Source organism: Carassius auratus, unplaced genomic scaffold (assembly GCF_003368295.1).
Source record: "Carassius auratus strain Wakin unplaced genomic scaffold, ASM336829v1 scaf_tig00017072, whole genome shotgun sequence".
Taxonomy (NCBI): domain Eukaryota; kingdom Metazoa; phylum Chordata; class Actinopteri; order Cypriniformes; family Cyprinidae; genus Carassius; species Carassius auratus.
The window spans coordinates 235,340-245,558 of record NW_020524738.1 but is presented as its reverse complement, the minus strand read 5'-3'; the positions used below and the strand labels follow the sequence as shown (position 1 = coordinate 245,558).

The 10,219-nt window shown below is 36.2% G+C and overlaps 1 protein-coding gene across 1 annotated transcript; it reads left to right on the top strand.

The window, feature by feature from the left end:
• The first annotated feature begins 448 nt into the window (after positions 1-448).
• On the top strand, positions 449-7,236 carry LOC113075489 (zinc finger protein 271-like). Its single transcript, XM_026248207.1, has 5 exons — positions 449-580; positions 1,191-1,391; positions 1,676-2,309; positions 5,418-5,599; positions 5,910-7,236. Exons 2-5 carry the CDS (start codon positions 1,334-1,336, stop codon positions 6,542-6,544), a joined length of 1,509 nt encoding a protein of 502 aa, XP_026103992.1. The 5' UTR covers positions 449-580; positions 1,191-1,333; the 3' UTR covers positions 6,545-7,236.
• The last annotated feature ends 2,983 nt before the right edge of the window (positions 7,237-10,219 follow it).

Here is a 10,219-nt window from a genome sequence, read left to right as displayed (position 1 = left end):
TAGCTACCATTTCCCTAAAATGACTAATAGATTAATGATGTATATTTCTTTCTGTTTTTTACTCTTGCTATCATGGAAACCAAACAGTACATTGTTCCATAGCAAAGAAAAAATCAGCAATAAGTTTAACAGTAATGTATAGGGACATATATTTCCAGAAAGTGATGGCATAGGGAGGCAGTCAGTCATGTTGAAGTTGTGCTATAACGTCATAGGACACATAACGTAAACATGGCGGATCGCATTATACTCAACGAGATTTGGCTGTAGTACGTACTCTTTTAGCACTCGTTAAGTAAATACTAATTGAAATGAAGTACCAACTTAGTGAGTACACCATTTCAGACGCAGCCATACTCAACGAGATTTGACGCTTTTTCGATGACGCCATCACTAGCGCGCGCTCACGCACTCGTCAGCGCCGAGTCTTCTGAGGAGAGTTGAGCAGTTCACATTATGTTTACACAATTGTAAAATACTTTACACCGTATGTTCATGCAACAATAGGTCGTTTCTGCCTTGTTTTAATAGTGCACAGCGCTGTTTCTGCGTCTGCTAACTCAAAGAAACATGAGAAAACGTAAGTTCATTGAGGAGGGATTTCGTGTTTTTGTTTGTTCGCATGAATCATTGTTTCAAGGTCTGGAGTGATAATGTTGCTGTTACTGAATGTCTCAGGATCTGTGAGAAGAATAAACACGAACTGATGTCAAGTTATGCTGACGGTTTTATTTAAAACGTTATCTGTCGTTTGTCTTTGGTCAAACTAGTTATTGTCGTTTCAGATGGTTAACATTACTTTCAAACACTGATAAATAGATCATATTGCGCTTATCTAATGAGCCACGTGGGACATTTAAAACATGGATATGAACAGATTTATAATAATATACATCTGTTTATGTTCATTTATAGATCTTAAATGTCCCATGTGGCTATGAAATGCATTGTGTGAATTACCACATGAGATTGCATTGTTACTGAGTGAGCATTTTAAACTAATGTGCTCTTTGTGTAGACGCCATTTCTTTTAATATAGTAATATTATGATCTACAAAGAGGCAATACTCTTGTGTTTTTGTAGGCTCTTGTCTCTTCAAATATTTGAATTTAGAAGACATTTCCTTCACCTACATAAAAAGTAACTAGTTGTTATTGTTGATTTTGGCAAATCTGCTTCTTTCACTTAGACATTCATCTCCATTGAAGCTCCTCCCACGACAATCACACATTTAGTAATTCAGCAATAAATGCTAAAGTGAAGTCGAGCATCAGATCATCAGAAGAGCTGAAATCTGTAAAGACAGAGTTTATTAAAGAGGACAGAGAGAAGATGAGAGATCCAGAACCCTGCAGAATCAAACACACTGAAGATACTCAAGAAGAAACAGGTTGGTGTTTATTATTCATTCTTCATTCATCAACACAATTTCTGTTAGATGATGGTGTAGCTGATCAAACATATTTAATAATTTAATTTGTCTATAATGTTTTAAAAATGATAATTTGAAGATCAATGTACTTCCTTCATGTAACGTTACAGAGGTATATAATAAATAATAAAAATACTATAATGACAAACATTTTGCATAGCAGTTGTATTTTTTTTTTACAACAAGGTTCATCAGGATTTTTGAGTGTTACTGTAAATTAACCATTTTTACTTTTATTTTAGAGTTGATTGAAGAAGACGAAGAGAATGAAGAATTGAGTGAAATTGATATGAATAATCATGTCAAAACTGGAGAACAACTTTTGAATTGCTTTCAAACCAAACAGAGAGATTTAATGAAAAGTGCCGAGAAATCTTTCACCTGCACTCAGTGTGGAAAGGATTTCTTATTGAAACATCATTTTGATGTTCACATGAGAGTTCACACTGGAGAGAGACCATTCACTTGTGATCAATGTGGGAAGAGTTTCACACAATCATCAAGTCTTAAGATACACATGAACATCCACACTGGAGAAAAACCTCACAAGTGTTCACACTGTGACAAGAGATTCAGTCAGTCAGGAGACATGAAAATACATGAGAGGATCCACACTGGAGAGAAACCATACACATGTGATCAGTGCGGGAAGAGTTTCACACGAAGACCACAATTTAAGGAACATGTGAGGGTTCATACTGGAGAGAAACCGTACAAGTGTTTATACTGTAACAAGAGATTCAGTCAGTCGGGAAACCTTAAGACACACAAGAGGATTCACACTGAAGAGAAACCGTATCACTGCACTGAATGTGGGAAGTGTTTCAATCATTCAGTTTCTTTACGCAGTCATACAAAAAACTATCACAGCAAGTAGATCATCTTCAGATCCAGCTCTTTCAGATCTGATGCAGCGTACTCAACAGATAAGACACAATTATGCATCAAGTAGTGAAATATCATCTGGATGAATCTCTCATTACAAGTGACATGTCAAAGAAACATCTGAAGTTTTCACAGTGAACAAAGTTCATCTTCAAAAGCAGCAGATTCAACTGAGATTCAGATCAACTCAAAGATGGAGTTCCTCTCAAAAAAACAATGTCACAAATTAGAATAGAATAAAATAAATTCCATTGCCTATCCTCTCAGGATACCTGGAATCACTGGAACAAGTATTCCAGGAACATCGTTTTCCCATGTTTCCATCTACAGATGTCTGAGTTCTGCTCCCTGTGCAACTGATACTCGACTGCCATTGGCTCTTCTGCGTTAGAGGGAAGGGGTTTACCTGTAGGTCATTATTCAAAGCTTTCGAACACGGTTTATGCTAAAAATAAATGACACCTTTCAAATGTTTTGTTCCATTACAGCCAGTTATCTGGTTCTACAGCTGATTCTTTGTTTTATTATATTTTATAAAAATAACATCATTGCCAAAGTCATTAATTTGTGTCGGTGTACTGGCAATAAAATAAGTGAATAAAAAAAATTCATAAATTAAATCTAAGATCTGTTTATTTTAACTCTGCCGATTATTAGGTCATGGCCAAAGTAATTTTTTGAGCTCAATATATAAATTACACATTATAATGTAATAAAGGAAACTGCGCTGAGATTTGTTTAGTTTGAACCAGATACTGAAGCAGTCACATGGTTTTCAGGCGAATAAAGCTTTGTCCGTCATAGATCATGTGCTTTTCTCAAAATGAACCAAGCTCTGATACAGTGCTTTTATATGAAATGTGTTGTTTTTTGATACAAGCTTCGGTGTTGAATGTGACATCACTAGTCAGCTGTAGTTTAATCACTTTTTCATGAAGGAAAGAAGATTTTAAGCAAGTTCTTGTTCAGGAGCCTGAAGAAGAGGCTGTAACTCTTCTGTTGTTTTTTAAATGAATAGTTATTCTCCATTTATGATGTATTTTGAAAACGGAGATGCACGATATACTGTCATGTAGCTTTGCAACTGATCCTTCCAACTGATTCTTCTCTTGTAAGTAGGAATAGTACCTGAACCCGGTATTAAACGAGCTGGGTTAAATTACGAAAGACAATAGTATTCATAAGCTCTGACGTCATCGGTTCTTCAGTACTGGAAAATTTCAGAAAAGCCAATTACATTTTATTATTGCTATATAAAAGTTATCAGGCAAATTGTATCTTTCCAACCGTTTGTATTATGCGATAATATCTACATGTGTCTATAATTGTGTTTTCGTATTTATTTATAAATATTTCAAAGCTTAATCTCTGACAGACCTGGATCCAACCAGAGGAGACTGCTACACCTGCAGCACTCTCCAATAATTTCCCATTTTCCCTTTCCCCCCGTTTGACTGGAAGAGGTGGAGGTACTGGTCTGCTCATCTCTAATGATTGGATATTTAATCCTTTACCATCTTTGGGTATCAACAGCTCCTTTGAATCTCATTCAGTTACTGTTACCTACCCTTTTAAAATACATTTTTGTAGTGGTCTATCGACCCCCAGGACCATTGGATAACTTTTTGGATGAATTATTTCAAATACTTACACTAATAACAAAAAATACTTACAGTAGCTGATTCGTAGCAAAGTCAGAATTACCTCCTCTCCTCGGTTAACGAAACGGTCATCCTAAAGATTCCTAAATGCATCTACTTTCAGAAGACCAAATAAAGTGGTTTTGCTTTCTCCTAGATACACACAGCATGGTCCTAATTCTCCTACTTGTTTAACTTTCTGTTTTGGACTCTGTCCGTCCATCTCGGTCTCTCCTTTTCTAATTGGTCTCATCTGCTAATGAGTATTTGGGAACACTTTTCCACTCCATCAGCTTACATGTCAACACCGTCACCGTGAATTGACAATGTTTTTTCAGCTTAATCATGTCTAAGTAATGGTAGCCATTTAGATTTTCCTCAGTTGCCTGCTGCCACTAAACTAAACCAAAATACCAACTTTTATTTTATTATTTTACTCTTGATTTAAATCGTCCCTACTTTGAACACCGTGTTAACACATAAAAGCTGTGATCACAGGGATTTCAACTTGTTAGCTTATTGAAATTTAGTACCTACTCGTAAAGTATGCGATTTCGGACGCAGCCAACGAGTACACCATTTCAGACACAGCCAGATTTGACGCTTTTTCGATGACGCCATCACTAGCGCGCGCTCACGCACTCGTCAGCGCCGAGTCTTCTGAGGAGAGGTGAGCAGTTCACATTATGTTTACACAATTGTAAAATACACTTTACACCGTATGTTCATGCAACAATAGGTCGTTTCTGCCTTGTTTTAATAGTGCACAGCGCTGTTTCTGCGTCTGCTAACTCAAAGAAACATGAGAAAACGTAAGTTCATTGAGGAGGGATTTCGTGTTTTTGTTTGTTCGCGTGAATCATTGTTTCGAGGTCTGGAGTGATAATGTTGCTGTTACTGAATGTCTCAGGATCTGTGAGAGGAATAAACACGAACTGATGTCAAGTTATGCTGACGGTTTTATTTAAAACTTTATCTGTCGTTTATCTTTGGACAAACTAGTTATTGTCGTTTCAGATGGTTAACATTACTTTCAAACCCTGATAAATAGATAATATTGCGCTTATCTAATGAGCCACGTGGGACATTTAAAATGTGGATATGAACAGATTTATAATATACATCTGTTCATGTTCATGTATCTTAAATGTCCCATGGCTGTTAAATGCATTGTGTGAATTACCACGTGAGATTGCATTGTTACTGAGTGAGCATTTTAAACTAATGTGCTCTTTGTGTAGACGCCATTTCTTTTAATATAGTAATATTATGATCTACAAAGAGGCAATACTCTTGTGTTTTTGTATGTAGGCTCTTGTCTCTTCAAATATTTGAATTTAGAAGACATTTCCTTCACCTACATAAATATGTAAAAAAAAAAAAAAAAAACAGTAACTAGTTGTTATTGTTGATTTTGGCAAATCTGCTTCTTTCACTTAGACATTCATCTCCATTGAAGCTCCTCCCACGACAATCACACATTTAATAATTCAGCAATAAATGCTAAAGTGAAGTCGAGCATCAGATCATCAGAAGAGCTGAAATCTGTAAAGACAGAGTTTATTAAAGAGGACAGAGAGAAGATGAGAGATCCAGAACCCTGCAGAATCAAACACACTGAAGATACTCAAGAAGAAACAGGTTGGTGTTTATTATTCATTCTTCATTCATCAACACAATTTCTGTTAGATGATGGTGTAGCTGATCAAACATATTTAATAATTTCCCCTAAAGAAACACGGGATTTGTCTATAATGTTTTAAAAATGGTAATTTGAAGATCAATGTACTTCCTTCATGTAACGTTATAGAGGTGTATAATAAATAATAATAAAAATACTATAATGACCAACATTTTGCATAGCAGTTGTATTTTTATTTTTTTTTTACAACAAGGTTCATCAGGATTTTTGAGTGTTACTGTAAATTAACCATTTTTACTTTTATTTTAGAGTTGATTGAAGAAGACGAAGAGGATGAAGAATTAAGTGAAATTGATATGAATAATCATGTCAAAACTGGAGAACAACTTTTGAATTGCTTTCAAACCAAACAGAGATATTCAATGAAAAGTGCCGAGAAATCTTTCACCTGCACTCAGTGTGGAAAGGATTTCTTATTGAAACATCATTTTGATGTTCACATGAGAGTTCACACTGGAGAGAGACCATTCACTTGTGATCAATGTGGGAAGAGTTTCACACAATCATCAAGCCTTAAGTTACACATGAACATCCACACTGGAGAAAAACCACACAAGTGTTCACACTGTGACAAGAGATTCAGTCAGTCAGGAGATGTGAAAGCACATGAGAGGATCCACACTGGAGAGAAACCATACACATGTGATCAGTGCGGGAAGAGTTTTACACGAAGACAACAATTTAAGGCACATGTGAGAGTTCATACTGGAGAGAAACCGTACAAGTGTTTATACTGTAACAAGAGATTCAGTCAGTCGGGAAACCTGAAGACACACAAGAGGATTCACACTGAAGAGAAACCGTATCACTGCACTGAATGTGGGAAGTGTTTCAATCATTCAGTTTCTTTACGCAGTCATACAAAAAACTATCACAGCAAGTAGATCATCTTCAGATCCAGCTCTTTCAGATCTGATGCAGCGTACTCAACCGATGAGACACAATTATGCATCAAGCAGTGAAATATCATCTGGATGAATCTCTCATTACAAGTGACATGACAAAGAAACATCTGAAGTTTTCACAGTGAACAAAGTTCATCTTCAAAAGCAGCAGATTCAACTGAGATTCAGATCAACTCAAAGATGGAGTTCCTCTCCAAAAAACAATGTCACAAATTAGAATAGAATAAAATAAATTCCATTGCCTATCCTCTCAGGATACCTGGAATCACTGTAACAAGTATCCCAGGAACATCGTTTTCCCATGTTTCCATCTACAGATGTCTGAGTTCTGCTCCCTGTGCAACTGATACTCGACTGCCATTGGCTCTTCTGCGCTCGAGGGAAGGGGTTTACCTGTAGGTCATTATTCGAAGCTTTCTAACACGGTTTATGCTAAAAATAAATGACACCTTTCAAATGTTTTGTTCCATTACAGCCAGTTATCTGGTTCTACAGCTGATTCTTTGTTTTATTATATTTTATGTAAATAACGGTCATTACCAAAGTCATTAATTTGTGTCGGTGTACTGGCAATAAAATAAGTGAATAAAAAAAATTCATAAATTAAATCTAAGATCTGTTTATTTTAACTCTGCCGATTATTAGGTCATGGCCAAAGTAATTTTTTGAGCTCAATATATAAATTACACATTATAATGGAATAAAGGAAACTGCGCTGAGATTTGTTTAGTTTGAACCAGATACTGAAGCAGTCACATGGTTTTCAGGCGAATAAAGCTTTGTCCGTCATAGATCATGTGCTTTTCTCAAAATGAATCAAGCTCTGATACAGTGCTTCTATATGAAATGTGTTGTTTTTTGATACAAGCTTCGGTGTTCAATGTGACATCACTAGTCAGCTGTAGTTGAATCACTTTTTCATGAAGGAAAGAAGATTTTTCGCAAGTTCTTGTTCAGGAACCTGAAGAAGAGACTGTAACTTTAATCATACACTAGATTTAATTATATCGCATGGAATCGATCTTACTGCTATAGATATTGTACCTCAAAGTGATGATATTACAGACCATTTCCTTGTATCGTGCATGCTGCGTATAACTGATATTAACTATATGTCTCAGCGATACCGTCTGGGCAGAACTATTGTTCCAGCCACCAAAGAAAGATTTGCAAATAACCTGCCTGATCTAGCTCAACTGCTAATTGTACCCAAAAATACACACGAATTAGATGAAATTACTGACAACATGGGCACTATTTTCTCTAATACATTAGAAGCTGTTGCCCCAATCAAATTGAAAAAAGTTAGAGAAAAACGTACTGTACCATGGTATAACAGTAATACTCACTCTCTCAAGAAATTAACTCGTAGTCTTGAATGCAAATGGAGAAAAACTAACTTAGAAGTTTTTAGAATTGCATGGAAAAACAGTATGTCCAGCTATAGACAGGCTCTAAAAACTGCTAGGGCAGAGCATATACACAAACTCATTGAAAATAACCAAAACAATCCTAGGTTTTTATTTAGCACAGTGGCTAAGTTAACAAATTACCAGATGCCACCTGATTCAAATATTCCACCAACGTTAAATAGTAATGACTTTATGAATTTCTTCACTGATAAAATAGATAACATTAGAAATACAATAGCGAATGTAGATTCTACAGCGTCTAACACTTCAGTTTCATCCATCGCACCCAAAGATAAACTGCAGCGCTTTACAACCATAGGACAGGAAGAGCTAAATAAACTTATCACTGTATCTAAACCAACAACATGTTTATTAGATCCTGTACCCACTAAATTACTGAAAGAGCTGTTACCTGTAGCAGAAGAAACGCTTCTCAATATCATAAACTCGTCGTTAACTTTAGGACACGTCCCAAAACCATTCAAGCTGGCGGTTATCAAGCCTCTTATTAAGAAACCAAAACTAGATCCTAGTGTACTGGCCTATTATAGGCCTATTTCAAATCTTCCATTTATGTCTAAAATTTTAGAGAAAGTTGTGTCTGCTCAATTGAGCACCTTCCTGCATAAAAATGATATGTATGAAGAATTTCAGTCAGGTTTTAGGCCCCACCATAGCACAGAAACTGCACTTGTTAAAATTACAAATGACCTGCTCAGACCAAGGCTGCATCTCATTTCTAGTCTTACTTGATCTTAGTGCTGCGTTCGACACCATAGATCATGACATACTCATAGATCGATTACAAAACTATACAGGTATTCAAGGGCAGGCTCTAAGATGGTTTAGATCCTACCTGTCCGATCGCTACCATTTTGTTTACTTAAATGGGGAGTCATCTCATTTATCATCAGTAAAATATGGAGTGCCACAAGGATCCGTCCTAGGTCCCCTTCTATTTTCAATATATATGTTGCCCCTTGGTAATATTATTAGAAAATACGGAATTAGCTTCCACTGTTATGCTGATGATACTCAGCTATATATCTCAACGAGACCAGATGAAACTTCCCAATTATCTAAGCTAACAGAGTGTGTTAAAAATGTAAAAGATTGGATGACACACAATTTTCTCCAATTAAATTCAGATAAGACAGAGATATTAGTTATTGGACCAAAAAACACTACACAGAATCTTGTAGATTACAATCTGCAACTAGACGGATGTACTGTTACTTCCTCTACAGTCAGAAATCTGGGTGTTATATTAGACAGCAATTTGTCTCTTGAAAATCATATTTCCAATGTTACAAAAACTGCATTCTTCCATCTTAGAAACATTGCCAAGCTACGAAACATGTTATCTGTTTCTGATGCAGAAAAGCTAGTTCATGCATTCATGACCTCTAGACTGGACTATTGTAATGCACTTCTAGGTGGTTGTCCTGCTTCGTCAATAAACAAGCTACAGGTCATCCAAAATGCAGCAGCTAGAGTCCTTATGAGGTCAAGAAAATATGATCATATTACCCCAATTTTACAGTCTCTGCACTGGCTACCTATTAAGTTCCGTATCAGTTACAAATTATCATTACTTACCTATAAGGCCCTAAATGGTTTAGCTCCAGCGTACCTAACTAGCCTTCTACCACGCTACAACCCATCACACACCCTAAGGTCACAAAACGCTGGACTTTTGGTCGTTCCTAGGATAGCAAAGTCCACTAAAGGAGGTAGAGCTTTCTCACATTTGGCTCCCAAACTCTGGAATAGCCTTCCTGATAATGTTCGGGGTTCAGACACACTCTCTCTGTTTAAATCTAGATTAAAAACACATCTCTTTCGCCAAGCATTCGAATAATGTTTCTTTTTAATTGTGAGTGTAGTTGCATCTGTTCAAAGTTGCATTTTTATTCATTAGCTTGGGTTAAACTAATTTTACTTTGTTGGATCAGCAGCTATGCTAATGATGTCTGTATTTTGTTTCTATGTTTCGCCACGGGATTTACATCCCGTGGTAACTAGGATTTACACAAGCTCCAGTCTGGATCCAGAAAACCTGAGAAGAGATGATGCTGACCCTCAGAGGACCCCAGATGATGCTAACCTTGAATCAACAAACAGAACTAACAATTATTGCTAAATGTGTGACTGAATCATATAATAACTTAATAATATTGATAGTTCATCGTCTAGCTGACTACGTCTTGTATTATTATTATTATTATTTTTTCTAAAATCC

What these genes read in the sequence shown, in the direction of transcription:
- LOC113075489 (XM_026248207.1), top strand. Translation starts at nt 1,334, where the DNA reads ATGAGAGATCCAGAACCCTGCAGAATCAAACACACTGAAGATACTCAA. An exon ending in AAAAACTATCACAGCAAGTA is followed by an intron (nt 2,310 to 5,417) that starts GATCATCTTCAG and finishes TCTCCATTGAAG; the next exon opens with CTCCTCCCACGACAATCACA. An exon ending in AGATACTCAAGAAGAAACAG is followed by an intron (nt 5,600 to 5,909) that starts GTTGGTGTTTAT and finishes CTTTTATTTTAG; the next exon opens with AGTTGATTGAAGAAGACGAA.